The sequence below is a fragment of the Mugil cephalus genome, chromosome 16 (assembly GCF_022458985.1).
Source record: "Mugil cephalus isolate CIBA_MC_2020 chromosome 16, CIBA_Mcephalus_1.1, whole genome shotgun sequence".
Classification (NCBI taxonomy): Eukaryota; Metazoa; Chordata; class Actinopteri; order Mugiliformes; family Mugilidae; genus Mugil; species Mugil cephalus.
In genome coordinates, this window is record NC_061785.1 from 4,800,367 (window position 1) to 4,822,318 (window position 21,952).

The 21,952-nt window shown below is 41.0% G+C and overlaps 1 protein-coding gene across 1 annotated transcript; it reads right to left on the reverse strand.

Annotated features, from left to right (window-relative positions):
• Positions 1 to 4,723: 4,723 nt before the first annotated feature.
• On the reverse strand, positions 4,724 to 21,952 carry cpn1 (carboxypeptidase N, polypeptide 1). Its single transcript, XM_047609631.1, has 9 exons — positions 21,520 to 21,952; positions 18,671 to 18,867; positions 14,759 to 14,914; positions 9,482 to 9,658; positions 8,942 to 9,053; positions 6,550 to 6,689; positions 5,939 to 6,038; positions 5,190 to 5,308; positions 4,724 to 5,103 (listed from the first exon to the last, which is right to left on the reverse strand). Exons 1-9 carry the CDS (start codon positions 21,767 to 21,769, stop codon positions 4,993 to 4,995), a joined length of 1,362 nt encoding a protein of 453 aa, XP_047465587.1. The 5' UTR covers positions 21,770 to 21,952; the 3' UTR covers positions 4,724 to 4,992.

Sequence of the window (21,952 nt, forward strand, 5' to 3'; positions counted from 1 at the left end):
TCCTCTGTCTGCGGGCCGCGCTGCTCCTCTCTCATTTCGAGTGATTAAGAAAATTGAACCTTTTTATTCAGAGCGAGAAAATCACAGCTGTTGCAAAAAAAAAAAAAAAAAAAAGGGGGGGGATTATAGGTTTGGTAACTCTTGGTCGTCTGTTGTCTGTTGCGCTGCCGCGTAAGTGCAGTTTTTCGCTGCGTCCGCAGTAATGACAGCTTCCTCATATGTGATCCTGCATGTGCAGGACAATGGCAGGAAACAAAGTCAGATGGAAGCTTCTGCCTTCGAGAGTGGTCGCGGGAAAAGGAAAGGGGTACAGGAGAGGTCACGCAGGCACGAAACACGTTTAAATCAGACTGTAACTGCAAAGTCTTGAAAACATCCTTGAGTCTGTGTAACATTCTTAAAGTTCTTTAACTTGTAGTTAAAATGTATTTTACTTCCTAGTGAGATAATATTTTTGCTCCGAATGCCTCTGTAGTGTCTGTGCTCACTCAATGAGCCATCGACAAACATTTACAATCAGGCATAACATTATGACCACCTTCCTAATGTTGTGTCTTCCTTGTGGTGACTCAGCACTTAATGGACACGGGCCGTCTGAGCGTGTTGAATATTGTTAGCGGGGGAAACTTTGGGTCCTATGGGTTAAAGGGAGGGGCTGCTTAAGTGGATCACCCCACAGATACATGATCAGTTTGGGATCTAGTGAATTTGGAGGCCAGGTCAACAGCTTGTCATGCTCTTCATGTGTTTTTCAGTTGTTCCTAAAGTGTTTTTGTGTGTGTGTGTGTGTGTCATCAAGGTGTGGCATTGCTATGGGGTGGAGGTGCCTAATCTGGTGTAGGTGGGTGCTACATGTCTAAGTAACATCCACAATAATGAATGCCAGGTCCAAAAGTTTCCCAGCTGAACACTGATATGTCACAAGATGTTTAATGTGATTTACTTCTCCTGTCCGTGGTCATAATGTTGTGGCAGATCGGTGTGAATACAACCTAAAATTAAAATTTCCTCCATTTTTTTTTTCAGTTTTGTTGCCATATTGATGTCGACCTTGTATATAAAACATCATTCTTCCAAACCTAATTCTGTGTCGGAAACCTTAGTGATCAAATTCTATGCCCTTTATTATGCGACAGCAGTGACGTCATCAACTGCGCGACAAAGGATGATAACTGTAGTGTCCGAAAGCGGTTGGGATGGAGCTCAATATATAGGCTTACGCCATTTTGTAGTGGTGTCCGAACCCTTAGCGATAAAATGATTTGCCCTACGCGAAGAATTTGCTATAAAGCATTGCGAAAAGTAGTAACCGTCCGATCCATCCGATGGTAACTCAACGGGTGGTGGACATCCCATCATGCCTTGCGTCTCTTGTGGCGTCGCCGTTAATGGCCGTTAGTGGCTGTTTGTGAGACACATTTTTTTAAAAAACATAATTTTATTTTTTTATGTCATGAACATCACACATATTTGTTTACAAACCATCACGTTTTTAGAAATGTGTAAATTATAAAGGGATAATCAGGGAAGCCGCCGCAGTCTGACACGTAATGATCGATGCGACAGCAGTGACGTCATTAATAGCGCGTCAAGCAATTGAGCTACGACTTCGGACACATGGTAAGGGTGTTTCCATGAATGATGTTGTTGTTAGATATGTGTAGATATGACAGGTCCACGACCTTTGACCTTTAATCATCATAATTTAAGTTGAAAAATATTTCCCCAAGACATTGGTTTAGAAAACTATTGGTTTATAAGAATGGGCTCAAAGGATGCACATGGCTTGACAACCCAAAAATATAAAAATATAAAAATATAAAGCCCTCCCCCTGGCTGTGGAGGCATAACGAAGAATAAAAAATAAATTAAAATGAAAAAGAAACAAGCAAAACCACTCAGGAAATTGAATTACACAAAAATGTTAAACAAAAGACCACATTATTGCTACTTCCAATGATCCTTTCTCCATGGGTGTCATAGAACTTCTCCAGCTCTGAGTCAGTCATTGTGGGTAAACCAGTGTAGGTGGGTGGGCTTCATTGACGCCACTTTCGGCCAAGTGTACATAGATGCGGCGCACACGCACACACACACACACACACACACACACACTTGCACTCACCCCCGTGCGGCTGGGAACCCTCCAGATCATCGTCTCTGTGTGTAAACGCCGCCTTTGTCTCCCGTCACAGTGGCTACTTTCATACGTGGGTCTATTGTTGTCTTTCAGTATATCCCAGCGTCACTATAATGTGACCGTGTGCGCAGAGAACCCACTGGCTGCACAACAATGACCCCGTTGTGTGTTCGACGAGGAACCCGAGCTGTGAACGTGAAAGCGATCGATGGGCTGATTGTCGGCCGCTGAATAACTTTATGATGATTGTGACTCAGAGTTGAATGTGTTGGTGTCAAAGAGGCGGCAAGTTACACGTCAAACAGTTTGAATATTTATAGTTTTAATCACTGAAATACATTAAAACAACAATTTACATCTTTGCTGACTCACTTAAAGGTCATATCACATTCTGCTGATGTAATATACCACTCTTGTAGCTAACACTGATCAGCCATAACATTAAAACCACCTGTTCGGAGGCACAAGGGAGACCTACACAATTTTAGGTCATAATGTTATGGCTCATCGGTGTGGAGAAATGGTATTTTCTAAATGAATGCAAATAAACGACAGTCAGATTCTCCCATGCGTTACTCCTGAATCTTAATATCTGCAGACTGTCTGAAGACATGTGGTTGTTTTGTCTGTGTCATAAATTCACATCGTGCCCAGCGAAGTGCGCTTTTCCTCTTTCCCGTTCGTCATGGAGAAGCTATTGTTGTGGATGTGAATGGCTGCAGGGTTCAGCAAGTCGAAAGTACACAAGAGCACGTTTACAGCTTTTATTTGGGGAATGAAAACAGAGCGGGGTCAGGAAAACTTAGTGGACCCGTGTTACTCTGCATTGTTGTCGTGATATCATCCTTTGCTGCCACCTCCAGGAAGCTGAGATGATTCTATTTTGACTCAGAGCCATGTAACAGGAAACTCTGGCCTCGTGTGTCTTCTGGGAATAAGAAAATATAATACAGCCACAGTCATAGTTTAGATCTCCATGAGTGAAACGTATGAAGATGCTGCTCGGCTCTGGCTCCTCAGATCGAAACCTAAGACGGTTCAGAAGTGGTGTTGATTGATTGCATCTGCCCCTTATTCCATAGGTTTTCAATAGGGGGTCCGCGACCCCTAGGGGGTCCACAGAGGTACTGCAGGAGGTCGTAAAATCTTTGATTGGTTAGACATTTTCCTTAAATTTCTTTAAATACACGTTAATATGAATCCAACATATTTTAGTAAAGGGATAAATGGAGGCAGAGCGCCACACTAGACCTGTCAATCTAAGCTTCCTGTACACATCAGGCCCCGCCCCCTATCCCTGCTGAGCCAATCACGAGGCTCCATATTACATGAACGCTGACTGATGCTGCAATATTAGCAGAAGAGAAGCTAACAGTGTGTTATATAAATAGGTTTGTTTATGTTTATGGAAGTTGCACATTTTTATGAAATAAACAAAAAGGATATTTGAACCTGTGTATTATTTGAATAACTTAATATTGGATGCAAAATGATAATAATAATGAATATTTATAAATAGCACTAGGCCGAGTTTAATCTAGAAAACATATAGTAGGGAGGGGGTCTTTCTTTCTTTCTTTCTTTCTTTCTTTCTTTCTTTCTTTCTTTCTTTCTTTCTGTCTTTCTTTCTGTCTTTCTCATCCATCTAAAATGATCAGACCACTAACAGTTTATTTTCCTTGTACAACAGCGACACCTACTGTTTGTGTCCAACATCACACTTCCACACAATCAGACACAGAGATTAATATTTAGTCTTTTTTTAATTATTATTATTGAAATGTTTGCTAGAAACAGCTCATTATCTTATGGTATATGTTTAATTATTTGCTCTTAAATGTAAATCTATATCTGATTTAATGTGTTTAGTACATCTATGCTGTACTATGCTTTGTCTACTTTTTTTTTTTATTTCGACTTATTTTTGCCTTTCTTGGATGTACGACACTTGAATAACCTGTGTTCATTCATAAGAAAGATGGTGGTGTTATATATGTTTGAGAAAATATGAAATGGTCTCCGCACATTTAAACCCCTAAAGCTTGGAAGTTGTTTTTATAGATTTTCTGTTGATTTGAAAACTACTATACAAAAATATAATATAATATAAAGTTATTAAGTCACACAAATAATTATGTGCACAAAATAAACATTAAGGGATTTCTTTATATATATATATATGTATGTATATATATGGTCCAGTCTTTATCAGCTGAAAACTTAATATGATAAAATAATAATAAACAAATCCCTATTATTTTCCTACGCTTTAAAATTTTCATGAACTATTTATTTTGTATAATTGTAATTTGCAAAAATATAAAAAAATGAAGAAATATTAATATAACGTGTATTTTATTATATATATTAATATTTTAATAGACATTGAATCTATATTAATATTAATCAAAAAGGAAAATATTAAATTATGTAATACAAAGATTTTTATTTTATTTTTATTTATATAGACATTAAAACATATTACTACTAATCATAAAAAAAGTATTAACCAAATATATACTATTATACTGCATATTTATATATAGTTTGTTTAAAAGTCAACACTCAGAGGAGACAAATAACAACAGTAAAAACATTCTTTTTATTTCCACTTTCACTTTGTCATCACTTTATAGTAAAACAAAAAGTCCTTTACAAATACAAGAAAGCTGTGTCCATACATACCGACAGTGTTACATAAATACACCAGACACACAGTTTGTATTTAGCCACAGAAACATCTGACATACAGCACATAGCCTACGGGACTACAAAGGTATATAACCAGCATTTATCATTTACATAGTGTGTGTTTGTGTGAGAAGCTGTTTGATTTCAGTCCATCTTTAGTCTCATCTGGGACCGAGCTTTAACGGGGCCTTGGGAGACGACAGGTTCTTCTTACCGTGGTGGTGTTTGGCTTTCAGGTTTTGTTTCGGGGCCGTTTTCAGGTGGAAATGAAGCTGAGAGGAAAAGAGACGAAAATGTGACTAATATTCCATGTAAAAAACTTCTTTTTTTTGTGTGTTTTTAGACAGAAAACACAAACCTGTATGGCCTCAGCTGGTCCCACCGTGACGGTGCTGGTGTAGGGCAGGTAACCGGCTGCAGAGGCCGTCACAGTGTAGGTGCCCGGTAGTAGAAGTCTGAAATAGTCGCCATTGGCTCCTGGAGAATCAGGACACAGAGTATTTTTAATAAATTTTAAATTCATGCACCAATAGAAAAACACTCAGATAAGTTATGCGAAAGCTACTAGACGATTATTACTGATGTATATTAACAAATATTAAATGTTGTACCCAGTTATTTCAGATATTTTAATTTAAAGTTCCACCACTGACCAGCAGAGGGCGACGTGTTCATTCACATTTTGAGGACTGACTTCTTTACTAATGTACTAAACTTTCTCATAATAAGAAATAAAAAATAAACATTTAATCTTATGCCAAAAAAAGTAATTTAGTCATATGAATACGACTGTTTCTGAATAATAAATTATAAATATAACTAGAGCTTATTTAACATGTATTTCCACCACTGACCAGCAGAGGGCGACATTTTCATTCACATTTTCAGGAGTGACTTCTTTAGTAATAAATGTACTAAACTTAGCTATTTCTCATCATAATAAATACAAATAAACCTTTATTTAGTTATATGAATATGACTGTTTCTGTTCATTTAATGCAGCTCCATCATACGTGTAGACGTTTAAAATACAAATTTAACATGTATTTATTGCAAAATATAGAATTGCAACCGAATCTGTGCAGAAGAAAGTAGCAGAGCTCGTACCGCTGGTCACATCGTGGCTGATGCCGGACACAGAGATCTCAGCTTTGGGGATGGGGTTGTTGTTCTCATCGTACACCATCCCTTTTATCCCATGATGCACCTGGAAGAGGAAGAAATGTTTTATACTGTGCAGAGACGTTCACTTCTGTGCAGTACTAGAAAACAGCGTCGGATGAGAGACGCATCAGGTCATGAATTACATTTCCAAAGCCACTTTCGCTTCTTACATCAACCTCCCCAGTTTCAGTCGCCTGTAAATGGAAAAACACTTTTCTGCAGCCCGTCTCCGTTCGGTTTGTTTAATCAGTGCTTTGGAAAAAAAAAAAAAAAAAAAAAAAAATGTATACATTTCTGAGCCACAGAAACCCTGAGGATGAATCCCGCTGGAATAAAGAACGTTTTGTCTCCGAGCCGAGGCCTCTCCACGCTTGACGGGAGGCGAAGACTCGTCTTACTTGTATTACACCGAGTTTCAGCTCAGTTTGAATCACTTCACCCAGAAAATATCTGCCAAGAAGACTCATGACTCCGAGGCAGCTGAGTTTCTGTGTGTGCACCACTGGTTTTAAATTGAAAATTGTCTTTATATGAGTTTACGAGGCGGCTCTGACCTGCTCCAGGTACGACACCAGCGCCTCCCGGTTTCCCAGCCACTCTCTGGGCAGCGCGTCGGCCGGAGGAAACTTATCGCAGCTCAGCTCCAGGGTGATCTCGAAGCAGTTGGTGTAGAGGTAGTTGAAGTCCTGCATGCCTGAAAAACACACGGAAAAATGGAAAGTACATTGGATTATATGCAGATTTGCAGATTAGGAGGATTTATGTTGACGTGCAGGGAAGCAAATGTGCAAGATTTTACAAGATCATTGGATCAACAAGCAGTATTATGCAATTAAGGTGTATTTTACTAAGCTTTAAGTGACTCATTTCTTTCTTTCATAACATCTTAGATCATAGGTCTTCAACAGGGGGTCTGCGCCCCCTATGGGTCCATGGAGGTACTGCAGGAAAGGACATTTTTACAAACTTACTTTTCTTTAAATACACATTAACGTGAATCCTACATATTTTAGTAAAGGGATAAATAGAGGGAGAAGACGTTATCTTTCAGAGCGCCACACTGCACAGTAGGCCCCGCCCCTTATCGCTGCTGAGCCAATCACAACACTGCATATATTACACGCTGACTCTATCAGGTTCCCGGCATTTGGCCGAGATCTTATTCAGTCTCCTGGTAAAATTAAAACTTCTATAAATGTATCAATTATTTTCTTTAACCCTCTAGAGTTGATGGACGCGTCGACGCTTTTAAATCACACGACCAATTTAAGACGACGCAGCAGAAAGACGCAGCGTCACTGAAACTCTGTGCTAACTTCAAGTAAAACTAGACTTATTGGAAATAGTTCATGCCACACTTTTTCCTGGAGATCACTAACTAACTTCAAATGCTCCAAAGCATCTGTAAACGGTTGTAAATAGTTGGACCAAAATGTGTGATGCATTTCCTGCATTTTAATGGAAATAGTTATAATTGTTGTTTGCTAAATTTGTTCATGAGCTTTTAACATTTACACCTTAGATTAGCATCTAAATTATAAATGGTTTTCAATGGAGCTATTTCCTACTTAGATTTTATGGTTTTAGTGCAGTTTTAGGTCTAATGTGTTAATACAGTTTGTCAAAACGAAAGAATTGAACAGCTTTCAACATGAAATATAAAGGTAAAACCAACAACAGCCAATTATGCTCTGGACTCCAGAGGGTTAATGGTTCAGGTATATTTGTGTTTATGGTAGTAAACGCCCACTCTAATGTTACACATGACCCCTGTTTTAAAATAAAATCTTTCCTCGTCCTCCAGCTTTGCAGAAACATGACGATACGACCGAAACTTCTCAGCTAACGCACACGAGGCCAGAACCAGGGGGATGAAACGTTCCAACTGCAGCCTCGCAGACCGTGACATAACACTTGGAGCAAAAAGAGACTTGTTAAAATAAACATTAACGTGCCCCCACTAAATGAGACCGCGGCCCTTTAAAAAAGCCACATTCCTAAGGAGAACCCCGGACCAGTCCAGACCGGGACGCACACATCAGAGGATCAGTCGCAGATTAATGGTGGAACCGAAGCTCAAGCTGCATGCCCGGACAGTTCGACGGAAACTGACGTTTCCAAGAATTTGGACGTCAGCAAAAAAAAAAAAAAAAAAAAAAAAAAAACAGCATTAGTCGGAATGCTAAGCTGACGTTTCCCAACACACGAGCCCGACGAGAGACGACGAGGAGTTTAAACTTTCCTGTCCAAGCTTGTATAACTTCTAATTTGCCTTCGTAGGGTATTAAACGAAAACCAAAGCCCTTGGACGACGCGAACAACATGACAAAACAAACCTCGTTACTTCTAGGACAGCGTACACCGATCAGCCATAACATAATGACCAGCGACAGGAGAACTGAGTAAGGTTTAAACCATCCTGTAACAACCTGGTATTCATTCATGTGGATGTTATGACTGAAACTTCACGTTCCAGTTTCTGCACAGAATCTGAACCACCGTCCATTAGACAGGATGTTCAGTTCAGTTCAGTTCAGTGTAATTTACGCAGAGCTTCTAAAGTGGAAGGTCGACGGTGTGGGTGCAGCTGTCGGTGAAGCACAGGGTGAAGAAGAGGTCAAAGGTGAAACCGGAGTACAGAGGCCCTCAGAAAAAGAGTCAGCGGGTTCATGACGACGCCCCTGGAGAACGTGCCCCTCGAGCCGTTCCAGGTATTTCATTCACGCTAAAGTTAATGCCAGGGCCTTCGTTCGTGCAGGTGGTCTCGTCTTTCTGCGGAACAGGAATAATAATGGACGCCCTCCAACACCAGGCGACAATCTTTATGGTGCAAATACTTGACACTCACAGTCCGTTCTCGGATGAACTGTTTCTGAGGCACAAGGGTCGAGACCTACACAATATTAGGTCATAATGTTATGGCCGATAGGTATGTAGAGAGGTTACCTTTGGACAGAGAGTACCAGCTGGCCCCGTTGGTGATCCCCTCGTCGAAGAAGTCGCCGCAGTTCCAGCCCTTGTGCATCCAGCTGTGAGCGTACGAGTAGGTCCTCGCCAACTGTCGAAAACACGTGAACAAACATAAAAACACATAAACACACACAAACACACACAAACACACGACGACATTAGATCAGCGGTGAAACATCTAATGCGATCCCGGAAACATCGATACCACCGATACCAGGCTCTAAAAATCGATTCTCAAATCAAAATATCGATACTTCAATGGATACTTCAGTGATTGGAGATAATGTAGGAAAACAGTGGAAAGTTACCAAACTATTGAGTCGTGGCAACGCAACAAACCTTGTGAAACACCTCAGATTAAACCACAACACAGGATATGAGGCATTTAAGGGCATAGTCAGAAGGGAAGGAGTGGTAGTCACCCACCCACTGTGCAATATCTCTTTATTATCTCCTTTTTTTTAGCTGCTGCTGGAAATAGTCTAAATTTGACTCGGTATCGGATCAGATACCAACCTTTCTGAAGAGCTTGTCGTCCGGAGTGGCTGCGTACGTGGTCCGTCCTCGGATGCGAGGGTCTCTTGACCGGTCGAAGGGGTAGTTGGCCACCACGGCTCCTCCGTGGAGGTTGGCGGACAGGATGAAGTTGTAGTTCTGCATCCACTTAATGACGGCCAACGTCTCCGGTTCCACCTGTGGAGCAGATTGTACGTAATAATAATAATAATCCGTTCTCAGATGACGGATTTAAATCTAAACCTGGTGTCAAGTCGTCTTTTTTAGAGCGTTAAAACTCTCTCTTCTCGGTCTTTTTTACTTCTCCCGGGACAACCCCCAAAACAACACCAGCGCGTTCACATCTGTTTTTCTTTTCATCGAAAAACCGCTGGCTCCTCCGTTTGGCTGGTAATCTCTACAAAATCCCTTGTTTTCTCGTCTCCTTTCTCCCACACGAACACATTTTCTTCCTGGACGACTCGCAGCTCAACCATCATAAATGATTCTGCACCTTTTTCTCCCCATTCCTCCTCATTTTACTTGTGCTTCTCAGTTTGCTGGAATGATTTTCTTGCCTTTTTGAAATTCAAGGGAAAAATACAAGATGGAAACATTCACATTACTCCGAGAGTAGATGCAAAACTACATCTACTCCCGAGGCTGTTTTTAAAGCTTCGTGTTAACGAATTCATCTAGGTCCAGATGGCATCTTCCAGACGACATGTTAAACATTTGAATTCAACTTTTTTTCCCTCCTCTTTATTTTTTCTCTGTCTGCACACGACTGCAGACGCACACATGCAGTAAATTGCTGTTTGGAGACGGGGCGTATTCCCTCTCCGTGAATACGTTACGTAGGACAATAAACGGTCTGTTCGAGAATAATCGGTCCGATCAGAGCCCACTCGCTGACCTTGAATGCAGCAGCTGTAACCAAGTAGTGGGGTTAAGGTGCTGGCAGGTATTTATTACCTGTGGATCCTTTTATATTGGCCGGGACACGTCTTTGAAGCGAAACCTGTCACCGTGGTGTAGCTTTACATACGATGGACACACATCGAAAAACGCTTGGCGTCACAAAACTCGAATGTAATTCCACACAGATCCACTCGCTGCAGATCTGAAATCAGTTTCCATGAATTGTCAGTGGAAACTCATGCAAAAAGCACGTGATCCCTTTAAAGGCTTAAATATGCATTTAACCTCCTGAGACCTGAGCTTCTATTTGCTTTGCATTTTTAATTTTAATGGATTAGTAAGATGTGCAAAGAAATAAGCATCATCTTTGAACGGGAAGTAGTAGTTTTTGAAAATAACAATGTCCTCATATGTGGACACTGGGATTATTTCATTATTTTTACTATAATTAAGTCGCTATTTTAATACCTGAACATGGCTGAGAGCAAAACCAGAATTGTGAACAATGAAGTCCCAACGTCCTCAAACGAGTACTTCCTAATTAGTTGACGTTGTAGCTCGTTGCTATGGATAAAATTTGTTAAATTTGCGGGTCGCGTCAAACTAGAAACGTTAATAAATAAGTTTTAACCATAAAATTTAATGGGGTTTGGTTCCTCATCCACTTTTGTCGTCCGTAGAATGAATCTGATTAATTCTGTTTTTACACCGACTAGTGTATTGACCCTTTGCTGCCACTAGATGGCAGAATAAAGCGTCCGCTCATGGACAGTGAGTCTAAATCTTAGGTCTTCAACAGGAGGCAGCCTATTTTTTTTTTTTTTTAATTTTTCCCCACAAATTTAAATTTCTTTAAATGCACATTAAATGAATCCAACATATTTTAGCTTAGCATTAATCAGTTTGAGGATCCTTGGCCTGAAAAACCTTGAAGACCCCTGATCTAAATAAAATAAAACCTGACACTTAATGTCACCATATGAGGACGTAGGGTCTAAGGAGGTTAAAAAAGAGACTTCTTGGTAAAAAATAACAATTACGCAACCGGACAGAATTAGTGCACTTTCAGTAAAAGAGCTGAGGATATAAATATGTTTTGTTTCCATGCAGGAATCAAAAATACGTTTTTTTGTTTAAGTTCTCAAGCCTCCCATAAAAACACAGGTTTATTTTTTTAAGATTGAAATTAAATACCATACACTGAATTAGTAATATATAAAGAAAAGAAAAGAAAGAAAGGAAGCAGCATTCCTGAGCCTGCAGGCTAACGCAGGGGCTTGTGGCTTCATGTAGTCGAGTGAGAGTGTAACTCTGAGCGGCATGAATGAAGACGCTGTAACAGTGGCACAGTTACTCTTTTGTGTGTCTCCCTGTCAGGAGGGAAGTCAGATGGAAGGATCTGTGTTTTAGTTTTCCAAACACATCTTCTGTCAGAGGACAGAAATAAGGTCCTTTACTTTGTGAAGAAACAAAACGTCACATACATAAAAGGGTTATTTCTTTACCACCGATCGTACCACGAAGCAAATAAACTCAGCTGCAACGTTAGCGTCAGCAGCCTCAAAAAATACTCTTATGACATTTATGCTGTATGCTAGTGAAATATGTCATAGGGTTGATAGAATATGACTCAAACAGAGGTTGTGAGGTACTGTCAATGCACTGCAAAGCTTTCCTACTGTACTTTAAAGTTGGGTTTTCAAAATATACCTAAAGATTCATGGGGCCTCCCCCCTAGAAAAATGCTTGGTTTGACTCTTCTGACGTGCACCCCTGGGTAAAGCAGCAACATTACAGTATTATTCTTGCACGTCATTCGAACTATATTATATTTCTGTGTCCGACTCCTGGGAGGTAGGAACTTTGGGTTCTTGCTGGGATGTTTCACGATATCCACAAAGACTTTACACTTGAATAACTCGAAGACTCCAATTTAAAGGCAAACGTCAAGGAATTAACCACGAGAAGCAACGTTTGGGTTTCTGTTGAGTGTAAAACGACGGCCGATGGAAAAGCCCCCGAAGGATCTGACCTTAATGCTAAAAATGTACTTTTTGGCAGCTGGTTACAGCGATAGTTTGACATGGCACACTCGCACGTCCTCCCTCTGTTCATTTTACACTCCAGTGACCTGAAATAAGTGCACACGGAGCTATAGGGGCTGTTCAATCAACCAGAACGAGGCACAGCCTCTCCCACAGATCATCTGAAATATTTACTGGGAGTCTGCTGCCTGTCATGTGTAATGGATTTCAATAGCTGCACAGGAGTAAACTGCACGACATTCAAAGAAATAATGTTTGCATTGTAAAGGGGTTGTACAGACTCGTTGACTAGTCACTGATCACAATAACAACATGGACGCCTCCGAGGAGACGGGTGAGGAGTCCAGTGGGTCGGGTACAGCAAACTAGCAGCGGTTCATCAAGTGTGTGGAAATACTTTGTAAATATGCAGTTAAAAAATAGAATGAAAAAATACAATTACGCAACCAGACAAAATTAGTGCACTTTCAGTAAAAGAGCTGAGGATAAAAATATGTTTTGTTTTCATGCAGGAATCAAAAAAATACGTCTTTGGTTAAGTTCCCAAGCCTCCAAAAATAAGAAAATTACTAAAGATGGAGCCCATACAACAAAAGTATTATCTGAAAAGACATGCTAACGCTAGCAGAGGAACATCAGTCAGTTAACAGCTTCACCAAACATCCTGCGGTAACAGAGAGAAGGAGGCTGCACATCAACTATTTGATAAAGTTATTAGAACTTTAGCTTCAGAGCTAAATACCTGCTACACTATCCCATCTAACAGTGCTGTTAAATGCTACTGATGGTGCTGATTTGCTGCCTGTTTTTATACAGTCTATACATATCTGCAGCTCACAGTATGTAGCACATGAGCTGTCTGTTCTCAGCTTATGTCTTCAGGTCAGGAATAGAGATTTTATTACGTTTTACTGTGTTTTTATTAGTGATATCATCGAGACTGGTCGGTGTGGACTTGACTTCCATCAGTTCGTTTCAGCAGTCGATGTTAAAAATGCAGTGTGGCTCTCACAAATATCAGAATTACCGCTTAAATTCGGAAATTAACACACGAAAACCACCAATTTAAGACTAGAAAAAAATGTTACCTTTGGATATTAGTTAGCATCCCTGCCATTTACTGTATTTATGCTAAGCTAACAGGCTGCTGTCTTTGTTCCACTCTTAACCAGTGCTCTCGAGTCTCGACACATGCATTTCAATAAGTTCACACACTCTCACATCACACACGACATTTCTCAAGCCGTAAAATGACAAAACTAGCCACACATACACTTTAAAAGAGATTTGTAATCTATAAATATATGAGGCTAACAGGCCGCTCTGCTTCAATCAGCGAACCAATCAGAAAACACCAGCAGCCAATCAGCTAATCAGAAAATAGTGTTTGTTGTTGCCAGGTAGAATGTTAACATTATTCTAATGTTATTCTCCAAAATCCAATGTTTTAAGATAAAAACCAAACAAAAAAACAGATGAATATCATCTCCTTTTGCACAATGGGGGTTTCAACATATCCTAATCTTTGTCTGACTCATGTAAAAGTTGTGAAAATCCCGGCATTTTGGCAACAACAGATGAGTCAAATCGCAGGCCTCTGAGCTACGTGTGGACTCAGGAGCCAGGAACTCAGGAGTCGCTGGTAACAGCTAAACTCTGAGGCCACAGTTCAACTTCTCACGATGGTGAAGAAAAGCAAAGAAAGGGGAAAAAAAATGTTTATGCCGAAGCCGAACCTCTTCATATACAGTGTATGTTATCATTTGTTATGGCATGTGGAGTGAGATCTCTGGGCTGCTTCTAAAACCCAAAGGGATCATTTTTTAGAGATGCTGCTTTTTAACCCAGTAGAAAAGAGCGAGTCCACCTGTTTCATAATAATAATAATAATAAAAAAAAAAACAACAGAGAGACACGTCTATGTGCAAACACATTATATACACAAAAACATTCCCAACATGAACACGGAGATACTACAGGAGGAGGATTTATTTCTGGGTCCACTTACTGTTTAAATTTATGAACAGTTCCTTTATATTCAGCTGAACCTCAGTCTGGAATCTGGTCCGGTGCAAATCATGTCAACAAAGTTAAAGCCAAGATAACTCAGCTCAAACACTGCACACACACACACACACACACACTGCACACACACACACATTCACACAGGCTTGGGAAATGTACTCATCCATCTTCCTCACTCCCTCTTTCTTTCTATCTTCCCTTTCTTTCTTCCTTCCTCACCCACGCACATGCTCTGACCCACAAATATTTCATGTGCGGACGCGTGAACAGGGTCTTGTGTGTTTGTGTTTTTTCCAGCAGCACTGACCTGATGCTCCCAGTTGTCGGGCAGAGGCAGGTGGTGGTTCCTCCCGTTGGTTTTCTCGTAGTAATACATGAGCGCGTTCAGGTCCGGAAAGTTCCGGTTCAGGTCGATTTCTCTGGCGTTGCCTCGACCCACCAGGTAGCCGTTGAACTCTGGACCCTGTTGACCCCCCGCCCCACCAAAAATAGCACATTTTAATTTTAAAACGGTGACAACTGTTGTGTGTGACCTTCCTGCAGAGTGATTGAATTATTTTGGCTTCTGTGGTTGTAGACAAAGTATTTTCAAAGCTATGAATTCACATTAGTTGGAGGGAGTAAAGGAAAACTAACTGGATTATTCCCCGACCTGGAGAGGCCATCTGCAGGGCAACCACAGAGAAATAGTTTCCAAGTGTTTTTCTTTGGAAAAAAAAAATTTATATTTCAAAATGATTTATTCAAATCCTGCACAGTGACACTGACAGAGTTTCTCCTGGAGCAAATAGTCTTTAAAAACGTTTGACTTTTTTTAGATTTAGGGTTAAATTCCTTGACAACAATATGTTTATCTTCCATGAAACTGGGCTCAGACTTAAAGTCTGTTTCAAATAGAACAGAATAAAGTTCCCATTACTGTCATTATACAAAGTAAAACGAGCTTCTCCTTTTCAGTGCAAAAAAAAACACAAGTATATACAAAATAGTGCAAAGAAGTGGTATTTTTTTATTTGTTTAGTTGCAAGTTAAAGTTAAAATACTAAAAAAATGTTGAAAATATACAAACATTATAAAATATATATTGTTTTTTTGTATATAACATGTATTGCACAAGGTTTTTTGGAAAAGACATAACAGCAGCATCAGTGTAGTTAGAAGTCTGTTATTTTCACATCTCATATTGTTGCATGTGAGTTTACATGTTTACAATAAATTTGTAAATGTTAGCATGCGCGCACAACCAACTGAAACGGTAAAAGCATGTTGTTGTTGTTAGCATGTTGATGTTAGCATTACTCTGCAGAGTAGAGGAGCGAGTGCAGCCTCTCAGAGCGACCGGCACATCTTCTGTGTTTGCATTTTTTAACGTGGCGTTTATAGCATCTTAAAATACTTTAAAATATGTCTTTTTGGATTTGTTCCAAAACAGGAAGTCTCTGTCATCTGATTTTCAGTCTATTTCACAGTGTAAAACAACACAGCCCCATTAAGTTATATGATTTTCTTCTTTTTAACTCCAATAGTCATGTTTTCATTTCATTTCGATAGCACCTTAAAAGCAAAGAGCATTTGCACCAGAGCGTTTCACATTCAACATGTCGTATAAAACATGAAATTTAAATGACACACCCATCATAATGGGTGGTTGCAGTAGTATGATGTGGGGGGCCCAAAGAGTGAGACTTGTCCTCTTTTAGCTGAAGGAACTTCTGAGCCAACAAGTCTTTGATGTCATCAAAACAGTTTTTTTTTATTCGGGGGACGTCAGTGTGACTTTGAGAATTGAGGAGGAGGTAGATCTGCGTGTGATCGGTGCAGCAATAGAAGGAGATGTTGTGTCTTTGGATTAATTTTATAGCATGTAAAGATTGAAGAGAAGTGGACCTGAAACTGAGCCTTGAGGAACCCCACATGTAATGGAAACAGTGAATTATATGTTTGAGATGTAGGAGCCGAACTAGTGTGACAGACGATGGAGGAGAATTTTGTGGTCGACAACCTCAGTTTGATAAACTTGAAGTAATTCATTAATTTAACTCGCGTTTTAAGTTTTTGTCCTGGTTTGAGTTTTATTTTGTGAAGCTCTTTGACTTCCTGTCTTGTGTTACTTGTGATTGCCTCATTAGTTTCTGCTCGTGTGCTCCTCCCTCATTACGTCTCTTCAACCTCTCTGCCCACTCGTGTACATATAGTCCTGCCTTTCCTTTTGTTTCTCTGCCGTGTCGTTTGTCATCCTGCCTCGTTGTGGATTTTAAGCTTCATGTCTGGATTTACCTGCCGTCACTAAAGGCTGCAGAGCTTTATGTTAGATTCTGTTACCATTAATTATTCTTTGTTTTAACTCCTGCCTCATCTCATGCTGCTCTGCACTCGGGTCTTACATCACCCGCAAATCCTGTCAGTGTTGAGTTGTGTAAAGGAGAAGGAGGAGAGATATGATATGAAATCTGGGAAATATAAGGCCAACTTTTTTTTTTAACGAGTCTCCACAAAAGAGGATTGAACCACGGTTATTACAACGTCAGCACAAACAGCGGCGCCATCAGCGTAATGGATGGGTGGTTTTTGGGAATGTCTTCCAAAGAGGCTGTTTTTGGTGGATCAGATTTTAACGTCCTCCTCTTTAAACGGGCATTAAAAGTGAGGACATTGATTCAAGAAGCCAATACCAACCTTTGTACGTCTTGTTAATATATATTTTAAAAATGCAAGCTGTGAGTCGAATCTGTTCTGGTGTTTAGGTAAAACTTTAGAACGAAAGAAACCTAGAAACAGTTTAAAATATCTGACAAGATGAAATGAGTTTTCTTAGTGAATAATGTACTGACTCTAATTAGATTTTAAAGGCAGTTTTACTGTGTTAAAATGTTTTACTGTGCAGTGGAAGACTTCCTGATCAATTGTAAAGGCTCTTTTAAAGTACAGCGTGACCTAGATGCTGTAATCTCTGCACTTACATCGGTGTGAGTCATCACAGTTTTTCACAAAATAAAACCGTAATTTCTGAAATTTCGATAAAGCTGCCTGTTCCTACTGAAAGATGTTTCGCGAATGAGCTGTGACTCTCGTAAAGTCTCGTCTTGCAAGACTTAAATTTTGAGGAACATGGACTTCAGATGAACTGGTGACATGACCTCCTGCATCATCTCCAGTGATGGAAGGGAAAAACCAGGGACAGAGAAATGCAATCGCACTTTTATATCAATACGTTTTGAAAAAACACCTCATGAGAGCGTAAAAGTGTTTTTTTTGTAAGTTAATTTTTTGTTTCCACTTCCTGCTTCACCTTCGACAATGGTGACGGAAACCTTTGACGAGCTGAACAAAAGTTTTTATCTCCTCCGTTAAAGTTTCTCACCAAGTTGTTCCACCTATTCAACGTTTTTCAGGTTAATGACCCTCAGACTGTTTAATGAGAGATTAAACAGGGACTGTTTAAGCTGCTGAGGCAGCTCCTGTATCACTGAATGAGTGAAGCACTGACTGAAAGATAATTCATTTATCAATTTACTGAAATATGTTGGAGTTAATGTATATTTAAAGACATGTAAAATTTTGTGGGTGAAAATTAAAAAAAAAATACATAAAAATGTCTGATCAACCAAAGATTTTGCGAACCTGTGATCCAGACTGAGGCGTCTGCATGTGGGCTATGAAAATACATCCAACTTTCCCACAGATGCTCCTGTGCAGTAACGGCTGCAGTGCATACGATGGTAATGCACGTGTTTTCCACATTTTTCTTTAATATAAATGCACCTGAAGAGCTGCTTCTGTTCTGATCTGGTTTTCCCCCTGAAAAAGCCAAATTATCACCGTTGTCACTGTCGTCCAGATGCTGCTGCTGCACCCGAACATCTGTCGACCCAATAGATTCCAGTGCAGTGTTTACAAGAGGCGGACGTGTACTCGGTCTCAATGAGGCCGCGCACAAGTGTGTTTGCGTTACAGTAGGTCGCGTGTGTACTCACGTAATTTCCTCGGACAAAAAGCTGAAGTAGCAAACAGAAGAAAACACTTACTTGTTTTTTTTGTTTAGCTCAGTCAGATACGTGCTCAGTGCGCTGTGATATAACTCGCAGGTGTTTCATTTCTACCGTTCAATTCAATCAAGTACAAAAAAAAAAAAGTGGCACAGGATCTTTAAGAAACGCAGCCAAAGGTTTTTCCCTGTGGGAGATTTTAGCCGGTTTTCTTGTAGCCTGGTGTGCGTTACCTGTCTGGCAGCCACCTCGTAGCCGTCGGGGTTCATGGAGGGCAGGATGTGGATGCGCGTGTCGTGGATCAGCCTCGTGATCCGCTGGTTCCCGGCCCGGTATTCCTCGCACAGGAACTGGGAGAACTTGATGAGGAGCTCGCGGCCGAGCACCTCGTTGCCGTGCATGTTGCCCACGTACTTGAACTCAGGCTCCACTGGAAGGAGGAGGAGGAGGAGGAGGAGGAGGAGGAGGAGGAGGGGCACAAGGTCAAAGAGATATTTAGAGCTGCTGCCAAACATTTTAAGTGATCACCTGGGGGAGATCGTGCAAACATATGAGCAGCTCAACATTTCTTTTTTTTTTTCTTTAAATAGTTTTTAAGGTTTCTATATGTTTTAAGCTTCGGGTCAACATCTTGAGTGATGATAATCTTGAGCTTTAAAGACTAAAAACATCATTAAGATGAATTTTTTTTATACTTTTAAAGCTCTACCTCTTGTATGTCGCTGCAGTTTGTGTCTATGTATTGATTTATCGTTGGTTTAATGTCTTCAAACTTTTTGATTTGGGAGTTAACATCAGTCAAAGGGTTAAAACACAATCTGGCACCTATGTTACCCACAATGCAGTTCGGCTTTGTATTTGTGTGCTCCTAGCGTCGTATTAAGCTCAGACTTCAGACAGAAACAGGAATTGAATTCCACCTTTACTTTCTGTCAGTATATTTTGACATGGCTTCGATATATGGTGGATTTTCGATGACCAGGGTTCAACTTAATAACAACTTGGGAGTTGCTGCGATCAGAACTCAGAGTACGAACCTCTAATACGATCACAGGAAGCCACAGAGAATCACACCGACTTTACACTTTGTAAAGAGGACGACTGTCATAATAACGTCTTTACTCCGTTTTCCTGATAAGGAAACCTCAGGTTCGCTCTTCCTGCGTGATCACACGTGATTGAACTGTTTGGATAAGGTCGTCTGGCATTCTCATGGATATCTTTCACTGATTGAGTGAAACACCACCACCACCACCACCACCACCAATCCAAACAGTCCTCACTCTATGCATAGCCCCCCCCCCCCTTCTCCTCACTTCCCGAGGGTCCCTTCATTAATCACTGCTGCAGGGCTGAAGGAACCAAAGACCCACAAACTTCCTGCAGCTCCGACAACAGACAGAGGTGAACACGTCCTCGGCCTGAATATGATTTTACACCAAACTGAACTCCTGTTCTGAAGGAGTGAGTGCTGGTTTATGGAGTGGGTGGGTATTGTGAGGCTGAGTGGAGGCTTCCAAATGTATCGACGCCCTTCACTAATTGCCCCAGGCATCCAAATGGCTGCTCGGGCACCGCAATTCACCTCCTTTTCTTTAACGAGCGGCCAATTGGCCTCGAGTTCAGAAAACAGAGTTGGCTCCAGAAAAGACACAAACACACACACACACACGGACACACACACAAACTCAGCAGCATGTGAAAGGCATGAACTTCCTAAAGGCTGCAAGAGGGTTTGACCCAGACAGGACCTCAGGTCGCTCCCCCTCCCTGAATTGTACGGTTCCTGTTTTTCACCTTGCAACAGACCAGGCGCACATCCTTCTATTCTACTGAAGGAAGCCCCTACGTGTGCAAACACACACGCACACACACACACAGACACACACACAAAAAAAATGCAAGCTCAGCTGCAGCCAAAAGAGCATTTCCCTGCAGCATTATCTGGCTTTTTTCTCTTTTTAAATTAGCTGATTTGCTAATTTCAAAAGTGCAAAAACATCTTCCGTGACGCGACCTTTTGGCCCCGTTTCGCTGCGCAAACACCAGAGCTAACGAGGTGATGATTTCCAATTTGCAACCGATACGCAAAATAAACACCTGAGGAGCCGATTCGGTGGCGCAGAGGAGAAGGAGAAGGAGAAGGAGAGGGTGGAAAAACAAGCAAAGCTTTTTTTGCGAGAGCTGGTTCAGCGTTAAAAGCCTTTGTTGACTCTGAGTGAACCTCTCCGTCGTCTGCACGGCCCCCGAATAAATAACACCCCTCGTTTTTATCGGTGGCTAAAAAAAAAAAAAAAAAAATTCAAAATGAATCACAGATGTTGACTCGATTCTTTCACTTTTTCTTTTACATTTTTTTTTTCCAGAGCTCGTCAGAGGAGCCAGCTTAAAGGATCACGCCTCCTTCTTTTTTTTTTTTTTTTTTTGTTGAGCCACACAGTGATTTAAGCTTCATAAAGCCCCAAATCCAAAAAACAAAAAAAAAGAAGCGAGCATTTCATCTTGTTGGGACAAAACCAGATCCCCCACAGATTGCTGCTCTGTCTCCTGCCAGCTATGTCCTCACTCCCAACGGCAGGAAGCAACAAAACAAACAATCACTGCCTCTTCATTTCGAATCAATAACCAATAAAAAAAAAATCTGTCAAGGAGTTGAGCAGATTTATTTAACCCTTTGACTTCCACGCGAAGATTAATCACGATTAAATATCATTTTAATCTAGATTAATAGCGTGCAATGCAAACTGAGTATTTTGACGCATCAGTATTAAAATGCATGTACAATTTGTGTATCTTACAAATCATTTACTACGACTACAACTACCAAAAAAAAAAAAGGTCACCTGTGTGGTTACAGCCAAAGGTTTTAAAAACTCAGATTTGGGAGTTAACATCCTCAACCACTTGAATGACAAGCAACGCTTAGAAAAAGGGGCACAAAACGAGAAATTAAGCATTTTATTATCTACTTTACTGCTGCAAACAAACATCAACCGTGCAGTTAAGCTGCCAGTTCAAGGGTTTTTCATGTCTGTGTTTGTGTCTGTGAGATGCCCAGCGGACGAATCAGGTGTTAACTCACGCTCCTCGTGGATGCCCGGGTTGTCGCTGAACTCCAGCACGTAGAGGTGGCGCCCCTCCACGCTTCGCCCGATGCTGTAGATGCGAGTGATGTAGGGGCACTCGCTGTGCACCGAGTACAGAGCCCGCACCATCTCCTCGTACCGGTGATGCTGGAAGTCGGCGCCCGAGGACGACGAGGACGACGACGCCGACGCCGCCGCCAGGAGCCCCATCAGGAGCCGGGGGAGAAGGGTCCACCTCTGCTGCATGGTCCCAAGTTGTGCACGGCGAAGGCGAAGGCGAAGGTGAAGGTGAAGGAGGCAACTACACACAAAAAAACACTCACACACAACGTCTTTATCTCCCCCTTCACACACATGAACACATGCCGCCTGCTCCCTTCTGCTTCTTGCTCTTTTCCTTTCTGTTCCCCCGTCTTTTCTCCTGCTCTC